At 40.7% G+C, this 17,944-nt stretch overlaps 1 protein-coding gene across 5 annotated transcripts in view; it reads left to right on the top strand.

The window, feature by feature from the left end:
* Window positions 1-17,944, top strand: part of GLYR1 (glyoxylate reductase 1 homolog) — a 35,170-nt gene that overhangs the window by 1,385 nt on the left and 15,841 nt on the right. For 2 of the 5 annotated variants that reach the window (XM_032230361.1, XM_032230360.1), the window contains exons 2-9: window positions 4,163-4,199; window positions 7,576-7,655; window positions 11,934-12,072; window positions 12,596-12,817; window positions 15,888-15,974; window positions 17,003-17,059; window positions 17,461-17,511; window positions 17,608-17,681. In XM_032230361.1, coding sequence (XP_032086252.1) covers window positions 4,163-4,199; window positions 7,576-7,655; window positions 11,934-12,072; window positions 12,596-12,817; window positions 15,888-15,974; window positions 17,003-17,059; window positions 17,461-17,511; window positions 17,608-17,681 — 747 coding nt within the window. The remainder of the gene's footprint in view (window positions 1-4,162; window positions 4,200-7,575; window positions 7,656-11,933; window positions 12,073-12,595; window positions 12,818-15,887; window positions 15,975-17,002; window positions 17,060-17,460; window positions 17,512-17,607; window positions 17,682-17,944) is intronic. The other 3 variants (XM_032230362.1, XM_032230363.1, XM_032230364.1) reach the window with 3 other exon arrangements.

Genomic DNA, 17,944 nt, shown 5'->3' with positions numbered 1-17,944 from the left:
AGGGATAATAGTAATAATAATACAGATTTTCTCCATGGAAAGAAAGAATGTGGTTAGGGTACTCCTGCAATTCCTATAATTATAGAGTAGTTGATGTTGAAGCAAAAGGAGGAGGAGGAGGGCTGAAGCTTAGTGCAATAGGCCAGGCCTTGCATGCAAAGGAATGGTCCCATCTTTCATTTCTGGGCATTTCTTAGTAGGATGGGTAAATAGACTAGACTAGAATTATTTATTGGCCAATTTTGTTTCGACACAAGGAATTTGTCTCCGGTGCAGAAGCTCTCAATGTACATACAAACAACAACAAAGTGATAGACTCCTGCAGAAACTTTTAAGGGGACAGCTTGGCTTCTGTAAGAATGCTCAGCAAAATTGGATAATGTCTGGTAGTCTTTCCCCACCCAACATATCTGCTGTGTGGATTTCAATTTCCAGATTCCTGTGTGGTGGATATGAGGAATTCTGGGAGTTGACATCTCTCATTTGAAATGCAATAAGGTCAGGAAGAGCTGGTCTGAAGCTATCCTGCAGTTTCCCACATAATGTTCTTAAGTGGCTTAATCGGAATAATTTATTTTAGCTAAATTTATGGAGAGAGGCTCTGGGAGCTATTCTTTGCTGTCTTATTACCTTCATCTAGAGTTTGTTTTGCGGGTGTTCCTTTTATAAAATATCCTGTAAGATTTATAATGCAGGCCATTTCCAAAAAATCCCATGAGTTGAATGGCTTCCATATAAAATGACATAGGATTAATTCCATGGACCAGTAAACCTTGCAGGTTCTTCTTTACCAGCAATTTTATGATGCAGGTCTCTAATACAGCAACAGGGAATAACTGAGATATATATTTTTTTCCTGGTAGGCAAGCGGGCTTGTTAGGAATTACAAGATTAGAGTGAAAGTTCTTGAAATTAACATTCCTTAATTAGATGCATGGTTTGTACTTGCTCTTGATTTTTCCATGATTGCAAGACATTGCTGGTTAAGGCTATGTAAGTCGTAGGTTTCTACTGTCAAGTTCTTTGATAGCTACTAGCCGACCCATCATTATGTGCCAGTTGAGAATTTTTGAAACTTGTAAAATCTATCTTTAAATGTGTGGCATCAATGAATAACCTGTACTATTGTTGGGCATTTAGAGTGTCTTCATTATATAATGCCCATAATAAGGAGGGTCATTTACAATTTAATAATAGCTATGTATGATATACAGAGGAAACCACAATTACCAACTGAATAGAGTTGGTTTAGGGAGTATGAAAGTGTAACCTTAAATGTTACTCATTAGATGTTTCCGATGATTAAAGTGTTTATATAGCAGCCCCCATTGTATTTATGAGGAAATTCTGTTGGGTTTTTTTTATTTCTGGAGAGATGTGGAAAGCTCTTGGTAAATTTGAATTGTCAAATTTAAGCGTCATTGTCATCAAAAACTGTATACTTAAAAAGTTATTTTTTTCTACCTCTTCATACATGTGACTCTTGGTAGAACTAACAGTTTAACATTACAATTAGAAGATAATCTAAATATATTAAATGAGTGTAAAGCTAAGTGTCCTTCATTTTGCATCTTAGGACTGGCATTGGATCGAATATTGATTTAATATTTAATATTGATAATATTGACTTCTTAATGGCTTGGACAGAAAAAGCAAGAGCTTTTGGCACATTTTACCCAATTTCCTTTGCTGTGATAATTCTGAACTCTTATGAACATGGCTCTCCCTACCCTGCTAGTATCCATTAATATCAAATTAAGTAAACAAGTGAAATTTGTCGGCAAAGATTCAAGGCTAAATTACTTAAGTCATCTATAGCTTTAATGTCTCTAGCATTCTATAGGGATAACATTTTGGTAGCCGATGGTAGTTTATGGTCCTCTTAAGTAATGTAGGAGATATGTTTCTGGGGAAGGGAAAAGTGTCCAGCAAGCAGTGGTGGATTCCGGATCCCGTTGCAACTGTACCAATTGCAACGGGTCCTGGCATCCTCCACATGAACATGTGCATGTGTTCTACCCTCCAGCGACGCCTCTGCGATGCTCCAGCTGCTTGGCGGAGTGTCGCGCAGGTGCTGTACGCACTGTACATAGAAGCACCAAAGAGTTTAAAGACAGGTAAGGGCTGGGCCCTGCAGAGCACCATACCAGAACTGTACCCCGTGTTCCGGGCAGGCACCGGTTCACCCGTACCAGGGTACATCGCTTGCCACCCACCACTGACAGCAAGATACTGAAAATCAGAGAAAAATACAAGCAGTTTAAACTGTCCTTAGTGCAGGTAGTCCTGAAGTTATGTCTGTAATTGGGCAATTAGGGTTATAAGTTGTGATGGTTGTAAAGCAAGCCAGCATGTGACACACAGTTTTATGACCTTTTTTGCAATGGTCATAAAGAGAATGCTGAACTGAGGTATAGGTTGTCCTCGATTTACCACAGTTCATTTAGTGACAGTTCAATGGTACTGAAAAAAGTGACTTATGACAGTTTTTTACCTTTATGACTGTTGCAGCATCCCCATGGCCACGTGCTTTACATTTGGATGTGTGATGACTGACTTGCATTTATACCAGTTGCAGTGTAATCCTCTTTTACGACCTTCTGGCAAGCAAAGTCAACGGGGAATCCAGATTCACCGAATAACCGTGTTACTAATTTAAGAACTGCAGTGTTTCACTTAACAAAAGTCGAAAAATGGGACACAACATTTAACAGGTTCCTCATTTAGCAATATAAATTTTGGGCTCCATTGTAGTCATAAGTCGAGGACTACTTGTACTGTGCTTGATTAAGCTTAGTGATATATTTCAGGGCTGTATATTTCAAAAATACAATTTAGAAGTACTTTGTTTCTTCTGCCAGCACCATCTCTTTTTCTCCACATTAAAGTAGCCTACTTTTTCAGGCTCCTGTGCAAATCTGAGAAAAGAGTGCTCCTTTTTAAAATCTGTAATAAATATTTCAATGTCTTATAGATCTCACTGGTCGTTTTGAATCCTTAGGGGCATCAAAAAGGTTAAAAATAGTTTCAAGCCATTGAACTTTATAAAGATGAAGAAATTCTGCTTTTATGTAGTCTAACAAAGTAGCTTAAGCAAAGGCTCCTAGTGGGTTTTTGGAATGCCTGTGTCTATGGAAAATCTCAATCATCTAGGCCACCGTTGTTTCAAAAGTGCTTTTATTCCCCTTTCAAAAGGCAACGACTGCATTTTACTTGCAGAAGAAGGGGAAGATGTTTCGCTTCTTATCCAAGGAGCTTCATCAGTTATAATTGGATGGTGAGGGGATGGAAAGATAGATACTGACAGTTGAGACTGTATAGTTCTTATTCCTGGGTTTGGAAGCAATTTGGTAACAGAGCCAAAAGTTACAGCATCATCGATGCTTTGTAATTTCTATGCCCAGTTTAAGTGCAAAGCCTTCTAATTCAGTATACTTTAAAAAAACACATCGTGTCCACTTTTCCATGACTTTGTGCATTTGGATATTGCCCTTTAATGTGACTTCCAATTATCAGACATGTTGGCAATACACACTTGCTCTATTTTTGTAGAGTTGCTTTTTAAAGGAAAACTGTTAAATCTGAATTAGTACTGGTAGAAGCTAGAGTAGGCCGTTGGTTTTACCAGAAGCTACTATTTTAATCTGAAAAGAAGGGCATTTAAAGAGCAATTGCTCTCAGTTCTGAGCGTCCACAAGCCAGGCAGTAATAATTTTAAATAAAAGACCTGCAAAAGAAACTAAGAAGGATCATTGAGACTAGCCAAGTTGAGTCTTAATTTTGCATACTGCTAGATTATTTGTTTTATACACATCTGAAACTCCCAACAGTGACTAGTTTCTAGTTTGCCCCTACCACGTAAATTAGAAGCAATACAAAGGTTCTTTGCAGAAGCTGAACTTTGTTTTAATAGTGGATAGGCACTATGAATATCTATAAACCGTTTTTCGCCATTCGTGAAAGCATTTTGCACCCAATAAATTATTGGGTTGGATCTGGCTGGACTTCAGAATGATACTCATTTTGTATTTTCATAAAATAATATTGTCCTGTAATCACACTTGGTTCACTATATAGTTCTTCAATTTCTTTTGTAATAGTACTGATGAAATGCTGCTTTTTTAAAATAGTGTTTGACTGACTTCTTCTGGTTTTTCTGTAGGGGGAAGCTAGGGCGATATCCTCCTTGGCCAGGAAAGGTAAGTTCTTCCTAGATTCTAATCTGTTCTTTATCTTCTGGTTCTCTTATATATTCAAACTGTCTAAAATTTTCTTTTTGTTTCAATGTAAGCATTTTGGCAGGTTTCAAAGCAAATTAGGTGCAGCAACGTAGTTTTTATCTTAGTTTCAGCTGAACAAGTTTTCCCCTCCTTTTTGTTTACAGGGCTTTGTTTAATAAAGAGCTTACTTCAGAGGTAGCAGGCAGGAAAATAAATTCCGTGAATGCACAGAAACCTTAATAAAAATATAATTTATTATAACTCTAGTTCTGTTTTTCAAACATGGTTTATTTAGACCTGATGCACAGGAACCTTAATAAATATGTAATTTATTATAACTGTAGTTCTGTTTTTCAAACATGAAGTTTATTTAGACCTGAGTTACGTCCACAAGACGAGCCATAATCTTACTTTGTGATAAATTTAGAACCCCCGGGAGGTAGAGACAAATCCATTTCTGATGAATACTGTTGGAGAGAGCAGGGACTGTTAAGTTAGCAGTCAATTGTTCATCCAAGTTATTCAGCACGGAGAGCATACGGAACATTATTTCAAGGTGCTCAGCTTTCCTGTTATGCTTCCTGATCATGTAATTGCTAGCTCTCCTGGAGGCAGGAAGCATGCTCTGCACACTAACTCATAATTTAGCTTTAAATCTATAGTGCTATAGAAATCTATAGTAAATCCTTCTTTCCATCTCTGCCCAGTTCCAGCATGGTGGTATTTTAAAAACATAAGATAAAAACGATTAGTGTATCCATGGTTATGATTCTACCATACAAGTATTGAGTGGGAACTTGTGCTCTGCACACTTAATCCTTTTGTACATTTTTCCATTGTTTTCTGTATTGCTACAGCCTGAGTTCTGAGTAATCTTTTTCCCTCAGAAAAAAATCAAAGCGATAGGCAATAAATATGACCAATGCTTAGATTTACTGCTAGTCTGATGTACCTTTTATATTGGAATAAAAATGCTATTCTTAAAATAATCAAAACCTTTCCCAGTGTTGCTTACTCAATACTTAACCAAGCATTATACAGATGGTCTTTGCTTATTGACTGCTTATTCAGTGATTATTCGAAGACACGACAGCACTGAAATAGATTTACGACCAGACCTTGAATTTACTGCTGTCACAATATCCTTGTGGGTCACATGATTGCAATTCAAATATTTGGCAGCTGGCATACATGATAATCGTAACATTCCACAGTCATGTGATCACCATTGGCGATGTTCACAGCAAAGTCAGTGAGGAAGCTGGCAGGAAACCACGAGTTACAAGCACGTGATTTCACGCTTAATGATTATGGGTGATTTACTTCATAACCATGTTAGCTGGAGCTAACATAAGTTGGGCTTGGTCATGTAATACACCACTTTAAGATTGTGAATGATTGTTAGTCCCAATTGTGGTTGGTAAGTGAGGACCACCTGTATGGTTTTCGGCTACGTAGCATCCAGACTTTTAAACAATAATTAATATTACATTGCGTTATGAGAAGTCTAGTCATTATCCTAGCTGGTTTATGAATTCTGACCCAGTCAGTATGTTTCCATTTACTAGGCCTCATCTTTTATGGGGAATGCTTTTATGGGGAATTTATGGGGAATTGTTTTCAGCTAAACTAAGTCTAACTGAGCCATGAAATTGCCATATTTACCGTATTTTTTGGAGTATAAGACACACCATTCCCTCTCCCCAAAGGGTGAAAAATTGGGTGATACACCGAATGTAGCCCCCCACCAGAGGCCAAAAACAGGAGGCATGGAGGCAGCTATGGTCTGTGGCAATCCCTGCAGCCTGAAACAGCTGATTGGGGGTATTGGGCAGTCCAATCAGCTGTGCTGAATCAGGCTACAATAAGTGCTGAAGCTGACCTGGCTGGTCAGAGTTTGCAGCAGCAAGCACAGTAACTGATTCAGCAGAATTTAAAATGATAATATACAATACAATACCAAAAACAGGTTTTCCAAGGTAGTAGTAAATATAAGCAAAACACAAGCAGTTTCACTTTCTGTTCTGCTAAGCCAGGTTCCTTCCTGTCTCCTTGTTGTTCACACAGCAAATTTCAGAGTCCAAATAGCCCTCATTGGCTTAGTTGCTATGCGTATTCATTGGCTGACCTCGTTACCATGTGTCAGCTGAATACCATGGATGCTGGTAGGCAGAGGCAGAATTTTTCTTCTTATTATTTTCCTCCCCAAAAACTAAGCTTATACTCCGAAAAATATGGTAATCTATACCAGAAACACAAAATTGTTCAACATGACTTCACAATACATAAATCCTGTTACATGTAGAAATAATGGTCATAAGGTCTTATCTGCTACTGTTTTGGGCAGTGGAGATTTTTAAGGTGCATGACAATTAGAACCCCAAAAGGTGCATTTTGTTTATAAAAATGTATGTTTGTGTCTTCAAGCCAGTTTTTGACCGATGACTGCTTAGATTAGTCCCTGCAGTTGTCTTGGCAAAGTTTTTTTAGGAGTGGTTTGCCACTGGCTCTTTCAAAGGGTTGAGAGAGAGTGCTTAGGCCAAGGTCACCCAGCAGGCTTTGTACCTAGAGTGGCACATGGAATTGCATTCTCTCTATTTCTAGCCTGGCCCCTTAACCACTACTCTCAAAAACCTTAAACATGAACCTTAAAACAAAGCCAGTACTCAGAATAAGCCAGAAGCCACAATTCAGTTGGGTAGAAGGTTCCCATTAGCATGTTTGAGCCAAGGTGGCGCAGTGGTTAAATGCAGCACTGCAGGCTACTGCTAGATCAGCAGTTCAGCGGTTCAAATCTCACCGGCTCAGGGTTGACTCAGCCTTCCATCCTTCCGAGGTGGGTAAAATGAGGACCCAGATTGTTGGGGGCAATATGCTGACTCTCTGTAAACCGCTTAGAGAGGGCTGAAAGCCCTATGAAGTGGTATATAAGTACTGCTATTATGTTTTGTTGCCAACTGGATTTGTGGCAGCACCACTGGAGCCAGGAGCCTTTATACTTACTACCTTTATCTGTGTCTTTCTCCAGAGGTTTGAATGGGAATCTCCTCCACTTCTATCCCCAAAGAAGTAGGTAAGATTGGGAAAGAGTGATTAGGCCAAAGTCACACAGCGAATCTATCGTCAAACCAGAATTTGAACCCGTACCACATTTCATATTATTGTGCTATGTGACACTATGGCAAATATATCTTTAATTTTCACTAATGTTTAATCTTATTTGCAGAACAGTGTCTTTCAAAGCACAACAATTCTGCAGGGAATACTGGATGAACCTTGAGAAAAATCAGTGTTATCTCTTTTTAACTGTTGCTGCTTTCCCCCATCCCCTCCTTTTTTTTTGTTTTTTGTTTAGATTGTTAACCCACCTAAGGACCTGAAGAAACCGCGTGGGAAGAAGTGCTTCTTTGTGAAGTTTTTCGGAACTGAAGACCAGTAAGTGACCCTCTCCTTTCCCCCCCCCCTTTTTATCTGGAAGGGGAAACAAACGTTTTTTTAAAAAACAACAACCTTGGAGCCTTTGTAGTGAAGCTCTTGCTCACGTACTAGAATTTCACGTCTTTTTGTTAAATTGTCTTAATCTCTCAGCCAGTAGAAAAAGATGCTTTAGAATCAGTGTTAAAGATGAGTAACTGAATCTGGCCCATGGATGGATTCCCACCCGTTGGCTAGGAGATAGCCAACGTAAAGAGGGCTTCCTTTTGATGAAGTTCGAAACAGAGTGTTAAAATATATAATAGAGTAGAATAACAGAGTTGAAAGGAGGTCTTCTAGTCCAACCCCCTGCTTAGGCAGGAAACCCTATACCATTTCAGACAAATGGTTATCTAATCTAGTCTTAAAAACTTCCAGTGTTCGAGCATTTACAACTCTGGAGGCCAGTTGTTCTACTGATTAATTGTTGTAACAGTTAATTTACAGGAAACAGGAAATTTCTCCTCAGTTCTAAGTTGCTTCTCTCCTTGATTAGTTTCCACCCATTGCTTCTTGTCCTGCCCTCAGGTGCTTTGGAGAATAGCTTGACTCCCTCTTTGTGGCAACCCCTGAGATATTGGAAGACTGCTATCATGTCTCCCCTAGTCCTTCTTTTCATTAAACTAGATATACCCAGTTCCTCTGAATGAAGAAAGACATTTGACACAGGAAGGTATGGTGAGATCATTTCCAGCCTCACCTCTCTCATGGGATGGCACTCCTTGTTTCTAGATCAGGGGTCAGCAACCCATGGCTCTGGAACCGCATGTGGTTCTTTCATCCCTCCGCTGTGGCTCCCTGTGACTGGTCGGCTTCACAATTGATAGGGCTTTCGGTTAGGACATGTTTAGTGCAGTTTGTTCCATCGTGGTTTGGGCATCCGATCCCTGAACAATCAAAAGGATCTAATAAGTAAATCAGGGAACTTTTTTTTTTCTGGAGAGCTGGGAATTTTGTAAAATGGAATTTGGGGCAATTGATGAACGTTTAATCTAGAATGACCACAATCTGAGAAAACTTAGTTTTAAATTCTTCAACTTAGGTTTATTCAATAAAATTGTAAAAGTGAAATGAGTGGTGGTGGGAGGGGGACTTTATTACTATTTGGATTACAATGTGATCTGTAAGTTCAGCCCTTGTGATACTACAGTGTTAAATATTATTTCTAGTGAGCCAGATTACTCGATAATCTGGTGCTGTAAAGTAATTTCGTTTGTTCACAGCTTGTTAAGCCTTTGAAAGGCTGCTCAGCATGCTATATAATATAACACTTTTTAAATGGAGAGTTCATTCTCACTCTTGCTTCAAAATGGGAGTTGTATGTGAAATGCAGTTCAGTACTGGCACAGATTAGTGAACAGATTGCAGCTAAAAGGGTCAGTCTTTCCAAGTGAATTGTGCATGGCTCAGAATTCAACTTGGAAAAATCTTATCATTTGCTGTAGGAGAGCAGCGGAAAGATGGAGGTCTGGAAAGTTAGTGAATTGAGTCCTGCCATAAGGAGAGCTCTATATGCCCTTCTCTTTTAGTGGGCATAAAATATAGTAAATGAGAATTAAAATTCCAAAAACAAAAATGGATTTCTAGCTTCCACAGCAAATATACGTTTGCTGGAATTTCAGAAGCCAGGAAGATCACTACAGGTAGTCCTCTCTGTTTACAACAATTCATTTAGTGACCATTTAGAGCAGGGGTGTCAAACTCACGTCATGACGGCGTCATGTGATGTATTGGGGGATTCCCCCCCCCCTTAGCTAAAACGGGGTGGGGTGGGGTGGGGGTAGCATGGAATGCATCTGGGTTTGGCTCCCCTGGAGAGAGATACAACAACACTAAAAAAGTGACATCTGGCCATTTTTCACACAGCCGTTGCAGCATCCCCATGATCATGTGATCAAAGTTTGGGTGCTTGACAATTCGGTTGCAGTGTCCTGGGTCTATGTGTGTGTGTCATGTGATCTCCTTTTGCGACCTCCTGATAAGCAAAGTTAACAGGGAAGCCAGATTCACTTAACAACCGGGGCAAGAAAAGGTTGTAAAATGGAGCAAAACTAATCCCCGTCTCGCTTAGCCATGGAAATGTTGGGCTCAATCATGGTTGTAAGCCGAGGACTACCTGTATTGGAGAACCAGCATGTAGGAAATCATATTAAGAAGCCTGGATGACGTCTTGGTTGCTTCTCTGAAACTGCCAAGGCAGGAGGCTTTGGGAGCATCTGTTAACTGAAGGAGAAGCGGCACAGTAGACCTCTCCCTTCCCCAAGGAAGTAGGCTTTCTTTCATTCCTACTACCCTGTTTCCCTGAAAATAAGACCTCCCTGGATAATAAGTCCAATTGGGCTTTTCAGCACATGTGCTAAAATAAGCCCTCCCCCCAAAATATTTAAATGCATGTGCAGCCAGTCCCCGCCATTTCCTGGAGCTCCATGCGCCCCACTTGCAGCTGCCATCCACGCAGAATGGCCTCGCAGAGGCTGCTACCGCAAACCCTACCTATCGCGCCCCTTCTCTTAGTGGCAGCCACAAAAACAGAGGCAGGCCCAGCGACGCTAGGGCTGGCAAGAATGTGCCAGAAACAGAGAGAGAACTTCTGGCCCTCTCTGGATCAGCTGATCTGTAGGCCACAGGCCAAGGTTAAGGGGGCTCCTTCACCTCAAAAATAATAAGACCTCTCCGAAAATAAGGCCAAGCGCTTATTTTGGGGGTCAAAGGAAAATAAAGCCCTGTCTTATTTTCAGGGAAATATGATAGTCTCCATTTTGGCATGACAGCTTTGGTAATGGAGCCAGCACTCGTGCTCCAAGTCTTATTCATGTATCTGCTAGATACATGATTAATATTTCTCTCTGGGGTGCATGGTACACGTACAAAACTGAAACAAGTTTGTATCATAAGGAAGGCTCAAACGGCTTATTGATATTTTGGGGGTTGGAAATTTAGCAAAAGAAAGATTGGGTTTGGTTTCAGTAAATCGATGCTATAAATTTCCCCAGGGCTGCATTTCATCTTTGTCACAATTCCCGTTTCCTGAAATGCCCTCGACCCAGTTCTGCATGATGATGAGATACCATTCCTATAGGACTTCTAGGAAACAAAAGCATACCCGCTTATCTGCCTAGAGTAGCTTGATCCTATCTCGCACACTCCATTTTATTTTGAGCCACCTAACCCAGTTATTGAAGTGGTCCCATTTCTCTCTTGGCTTGTGAATACTGCAGGGATTTGGAAAGAGGTCTGTCAGCTCAGGTTAACATATCCTTGCGCTTGATAATCCTATCCTTTGCTCGTGGTTCTTCAGTGCCATCAGGAGGTCTCTCTCTGCAGGTGGCCCCAAGTAAAAGTAAATGAACATTCTGGGTTATGTTGTTACAGCAGCGGTCCCCAACCTTTGGGGCTTGGTGGTGCCACTGGTGGGGAGAGGGGAACTGGGCACACACTTGCAGCCCTTGTTGTGGCCTGCCAGCAGAACTGGCAGCAGATTTGGCCAGTGAGGAGGTTAGGGAGGAACATGGGCCAGTCCTGGAGTCTGGGAAAGGCTCTGATGAGGTCTCTGTGTTGGAGGCAGATAGTTGCAATGCCTCAGGGTCATGTGATCCCCTTTTGCGACCTTCTGACAAGCAAAGCCAATGGAGAATCCAAATTCACTTAACAACCATGTTACTAACTTAACAAATACAAAGATTGCCTTAACAACCATGGCAAGAAAGGTCGTAACATGGGGCAAACTCACTTAGCAAATGTTTCACTTAGCCACAGAAATTTTGGGCTCAGTTGTCGTCATAACCTGAGGACTATCTGTATCTGGGACCTCTCCACCCATTGCTTAACTTGGTCACCATAAAACAAGCAGGAACAGGAAGGGAAGCAGAGCCTCAACTGAAAAAATGAACAGTGATTATCCCTAAATCTTGTTTTAAAAGTGAAGCAGGGAAAAAAACGATTTACAATTTAGAAAGTATGAGGAATAAAGACATGTCAGTTTTATTTGCCCTGGGCAAATTCCATTCCTGAGGATGAGGCTTATTGCATACAGCGTAATACAATCCTGTTATGATAACAGGGTGCCTGCCCCATATATGGGTCAGCTTTGGCAGTGACCTTGTGGAGAAAGGAGGGAAGGTTTTGATAGGGGGCAGAAACATCCCCCCCCCCCCAACTAAAAGAGATGCCATTGTTACTGAAAGTGATCGTTTTGTTCTTTTGACTACGAAGAATGTGATTCTGGTTTCTTTTCACTAGTGCTTGGATTAAAGTAGAGCAGCTGAAACCGTACCATGCCCACAAAGAAGAAATGATCAAAATTAACAAAGGCAAGAGGTTCCAACAAGCTGTGGATGCTGTGGAAGAATTCCTGAAGAAAGGAAAAGGCAAGGACCAGGTAGGTGGTTCTTCAGGGTGCCAACTTACCCTGTTCTTTGGAGCCACGGATGGGGGTGAGCTATTTGTACAACCATTCCGCTTCCTTCTCTGAAAGGGATTGCATATTTTTGTCTCTGGGGTTGTGGCTAAAGGATCACAGTTAGGATCACAGTTGCTGCCTTTGAAAGGTTGTTCATTTTCACCGCCTTGGATTGATTTGGTTAAAAAGAGATCAAAGGGCCTCTTGAGCACTTGGAGGTGTAGATCTGCTGTGCACTCTGAAATTGGGACCTGTTCTTCCTCCAAAGGAGCCCCCCCCCCCCGGTATAGAGCACTTGGCTGTACTTTGAGCCTCTTCTTGTTCTCTTGTTCAATAGCTTAAACCTGTTTATTTTTATTTATTTTATTTTAATTTGGGGCCTTTAGCGCGCTTCAGACACCTGGCCAGACACCTCTCGGGCTTGGTGAGTGTGGGGAAATGAAACCGCTGCCAGCTGATTGGCCCCGTCTTTTCCTCATCCTTCTGTTCTGTGATCTCTCAGGCGTCTTCTCATAACTCGGCTGAAGAGAAGAACCGGCGTAATTCCAGCGAAGAGAGGGGGAAGCAGTCAGTGGGAGAGGAGAAACACAAAGCGGGGTTGTCAGAAAGGAAACCGAAAAAGCGAGCGTCTTCGATGTCCTCCGAGCGAGGCTCGAAATCCCCCCTGAAGAGAATGTACAAGCAAAGCCCCCGGAAGCGAGGGCGCCCTCCCAAAGACGAGAAGGTTTGTGTTTTGCTGCGCATTCCTTCCCGTGCTCCTGTGAGCTTGTCCAGATGGAAGGTAGTCCTAACAGCCGTCCAGATGACTTCATTGTTGTGACCGTTTGGAAAATTGCATGTCTTTAACCATTTGGGAAACCTACCACCTAATATCCCTTTCAGAGTCATAATTAACTTGTATTAGCCGGCCCTTGTGCGTTACTATACCCAAAATGTTCTAGGACTTGTTAAAGTCAACAAGTGACATCGGGCCCTCCATCTTGCCGCACATCAGCGGAGGAAATGGCGACACAGGTTGTTTTTTTTTTACCTTGGGTAGTTCCAGAGCACCTGTTAACATTTCCATCTCATTTGTGTGTCTGATCCATCTCCAACTACATAAGGACAAGTGGCTTAAAATTGTAGTGTAATAAGATGAAGAAACGCTCCAGAAGTGAATGATTCCAGCAGAAGACATCAGTTCCTCATATTTTCTTGCCAATATTGGAGCTTTCTCCTCTCCCATGTTGTGGTGTGACTCATCTTTGGACATTTAGAGTTCACTTGTAGAACGTTTGCCTCTCCTCTCCAAGATTTGGGACCTCTAGCTGGTGACCTTCTCAATGTAGTTGTAAACAACAAAGTGGATAATGCTAGCATGTACATTCTTTACCGGGTGATGAGCCTGAAGGTCGTTATGAAACAGAACAACCAAGATATACTAGAATTTCATACCACATATCCACAATCAAACTTTGTGCCACTCCTATCTTCCACTGCCTTTTTTTTTCAATTCACAGTTGTGAACCTGCTTCTTCTGGTTTTGGATTTAAATGCTGACAACTTTCAGAGGCAATCTAATATCTTGCTGGTGACAGACCAGATTTCTGTCTTAAGCTACTTCCAGTAGGGTTTTGAGTTCTGGAGTTGGGGTACACAGAGACTTCTTTTTTCTCTTTGAACCTTAGAATTTGCTTATTTATCATGAAGTTTATCAGTGGTATTCTTTGCTTTGGAATTGTGAACGAAGCTTTTAGGCTTTAATCTGGAAGAACAGAAACCTGCCCAAGATTGAGTAACTAGTGGCTAGGGTTGTTTTGTTTTTAACATTGTTAACAATAACCACCTTACCTTCAAGGATGATGAAGATGGTGATTTTGAGGGCCTTTGCCTGGATTTCTTTTGCAAAGTGAAAAGGGTGGCAGAGAAATTGTTGTGAGAGTCTTTAACATTCTGGGAAATGAATAAAATGGCATCCTTCTTCCTTTGTCTCTCCAGCCCCAAGATCTCTTTTATAAGGCATTCAATCATGCATATCCTAGATTCCGTTGTGTCTTGTGATGCCTTCTTGATGCTTCTTCTCATATTCAACTGTCATCCCTGCATAACTTCCTGCTTTGAGACATTGTGGAAGGAAGATTTCAAACTCCATTGTATGAAAGACAAACCTAACATGAATCTTGATTGTAGAGAAAAAAACACTTGGAATGTATAAAAGAAAATTAGAGGTAGTGATGATGGTGGTGATTACAGTGACTGTTAGCAGTTCTGGTTCCTGAGTTGTCTTGGTAACAAAAATTGCCTAGGTTGTGGTTGTTGGATCTCGTAGAGCGGCATAATATTGATTGTGGGTTTCAAAGGCTGGTGGAAAATATGTTATTAAAGAGTTCTGTAATGGAGGAGAAGAGTATTAAGATAACAAATATCTTTTGCTTATAAAATAATGGACCCAGAGGTTTGTAAGAACAGAGGCCAGATGTCTGGATTTGTTATATATATGTTATTGTCTATTCCTAGCTGATAGGAATGCTCTGTGTACATTCCACCTAAAGTTTGAAATAATGCAGACTAGCCTTCTGCAACTTAGGCTGCCTGATGCACCTGTTTTAACTCCCAGAATTCTCAGCACAGTATTATTGCTGAAGTGGCTGGAAAATTTGGGGTGTTGAAAGCCACAAATCCAGAAAACAGGCAAGTGGGGAAAAATTGCTCAAGAACAAAAAGTTGCTCCCGTTAGATTTTGAAAAGGAATTTATTTTATTGAAAAATACTTGGCTTTTCAGTCATTCAAATCATTCTGTCTCCAGGGCATAGCATGTTGTTGAAGTAAGATGATTAGAGCATAACCAAAATAGCAGACAATTCAATTTAAGGCGAATGCCTTGCAAAATGGAAAAAAAAATATTGGACGAAGTTGTTCCGTAATCTGGATGCCAAAAGCTTTGACCCACATTGCAGAGTTTCCAACGAGCAGAAGATTTGTGAGGTGAAAACTATATCCCACTACAGAAATAATGATTGGGCCCCATTAGGAAGTAAGTAATTCTGGAGATAGGGTAGAACACATTCCAATGTATCCATTATATTTTTCTCCAGGGCAGCTGGGCAGGAGAAATTATATAAAATGCCATCTAAGGGCTCAAGTTAAACCCAACATGGAAATTAAATAAAATTTACCAGCCCCACATACTTTTTAACACAGTTAAAAACTGGATCTATAACAGCTTATGTTGCACTGTTTTCAGCGAATATAGTTTAAACAGTGCTGGCTTAAGATAGTACTGCATTTAAGAAAGGGGAAAGAAGAACATTGCATGTGAATGGGCAGCCACTTAAGATTTATCTCTGTAGCTTACTGGTAACACATGTGCTTACTCTTTATGCTTGCTTTTGTTTAAATGAGAGGAATGGAAACTGCTGACCAGCTCAGCTATTCTTTTTTATCTCTCTCTCTCTTGCTCTCTCTCTCTCTCTCTCTCTCTCTCTCTCTCTCTCTCGCAGCTTTCTTTCCAGATTGTTGCAGTATGTATAATTGTAGGCCAACCACTACAGTTTTCTTCTTGATAAAAAATAAAGAGGATTGTAGTCTCATGTATTTGTGTAGGTGTCATGAAAGAAAGAACTTGCTCTAGATTATTTTGCTCAGAAAGTAGGCTCTGTAAGGACTCTTTGGAAAGTATATATAAGAGAGAGGAAAAAAATCTGTTTTGTCAAATAACATTTTCTTCCAACTTAACTACTTCCCAATATGGATTGTATGTACAGATTTGGGGATTCTACAGATGGTACTCACCATTGGTCTATATTCTCCACAGGACACGACAATTCCTGAGTCAAGCACAGTGAAGAAAATGATGACTGGCACCATGGCAGGCTTTAAGTGGCCACCGAGTGTAAGCGAGGTGATTTAATGCTTTACATATTTCTCAGAAGAAGCAACAATTCAGCTCTTGGTGTATTGTGTGTGTCTGAGAGGGAGAGAGAGAGAGGGAGGGAAATAGTATATCGCATTCAAGCAATGTGTCCTCAAGTTTCAAGTTCATTTAGTGACAATTCAAAGCTACAACAGCTCTGAAAAAAGTGACCTATGACCGTTTCTCACACGACCATTCCCACGATCACATGATAAAAAATTAGGCGCTTGGCAACTGGTTTGTATTTATGATGGTGGCAGTGTCCCAGGGTCACGCAGTCACCTTTTATGACCTCATCTGATGAGCAAAGTCAAAGCGGAAGCCAGATTTGCTTAACAACCATGTTACTAACTTAACAACTGCAGTGATTCACTGAACAACTGTGGCAAGTAAGGTCATAAAATAAGACAAACCTCACTTAACAAGCGACTTGCTTAGTAACACAAATTTTGGACTCTGTTGCGGTTATAAGTTGTGGGCTATCTGCACTGAAACCTTTATATCTGGTGATTAACATCTTGCCCTGCAAGGTCATTGAAATGTACACTAATGAAATCATCTGTGGTACCTATACTTCATTCAGTGTCACTTGCTGCTTCCTAAGAATGCTTAGGAATACCATTTAAAGCCAATAATTTAAATCTGATTCTTTTAAATTAGAAAATGTTTTCTTGGCCTATATATAAGAAAGTAAAGGAAGGATCTATTTTCAGGCATTCTTCTGTGTAGCTGCATGGATGCTTTTCAGCCAACTCTTAGTATTTTTTCCTCATTAATTGCATTCCATAACCTGGCTTTTTCATGTATTTATCCCCATCAAATGCATAATAATTATATTTGTCCTGAAGTAAGCAAAGGAACTCAGCATAACTATTCTGGATTCCAAAAAAGGCACCAAAGACTTTTCATCATCAGAATCTGAAACTGAAACCCATTCATAGTGTGTGTATAGATGTTTTGCAAGTTTTGATGTTTCATTGTGTTGGTTTCTCAATTTGTTCCTTTGCTGTTAACAGCCTGTGAAAGATGGTGACCCTCATTTCCATCACTTCCTGCTTAGCCAAACTGAAAAGGTGAGCAAAAATAATAAAAATTGAATTCTAGGCTGACACATGGTTTGGGAAGGGTGGATAGGTCATCTCTTTTGAATAAACCATGGATTAGTCAAACCAGAAAAACCAGCTGTGCTATCCAGGGAATTCTGGGTGTGGAAATACACACATCTTCAAGCTGTTACAGTTGGGAAACACTGGTGTACAGGATACAGTTTAGAGCTGGGAATAGACATATCCAGTTTTATTCTCCTTCAGCTACAGAAATCCAGTAAATTATATGGAGCCAAGCACACTTTCTTAGCGTAATCTATCACAGAGGATGGTTCTGACTGATTGGGTGAATGGGGCCCCTTAGCCTGCAGCTGAGTTGAGGTTTGACTGTTCTTCTACAATGTGTGCTTTTTATCTTTCCCACACAGCCAACAGTTTGCTATCAGGCCATCACAAAGAAGCTGAAGGTGTGTGAAGAGGTATAGAAGAGTTTGCTTTTGATTTCCCTTCATTGATCAGATCCTGCCCATTTCACTAAGGCGAAGTTAATTACTGACGGATGTGTTCTTCCCTAGGAAACCGGGTCCACTTCTATCCAGGCAGCAGACAGCACGGCTATCAATGGCAGCATCACTCCTACAGACAAGAAGTAAGAGGACCTTCCTTCCTTCCTTCCTTCCTTCCTTCTTCAGAATGAAAAGCCTCCCTTTCTTCCCTCCCTCCCTTTTTTCCTTCCTTCCTTTCCTTCCTTCCCTCCCTCCCTCCCTTCATTCCTTCCTATTGTTTTCATGCCAGCTGGCTGAATTTCACCAAGTACTTGTGTGCATAAAATGAGAATGAATTCTCCCCCACCCTCACCCCCCCCAAAAAACACCCTGCTGTGACCAATAGATAAAATTGCTGGAGTAGTGA

This window comes from Thamnophis elegans, chromosome 14 (genome assembly GCF_009769535.1).
Source record: "Thamnophis elegans isolate rThaEle1 chromosome 14, rThaEle1.pri, whole genome shotgun sequence".
In the NCBI taxonomy this organism is placed as follows: domain Eukaryota; kingdom Metazoa; phylum Chordata; class Lepidosauria; order Squamata; family Colubridae; genus Thamnophis; species Thamnophis elegans.
The sequence above is the reverse complement of the archived record's forward strand: the minus strand, read 5'-3'. Positions and strand labels throughout refer to the sequence as shown.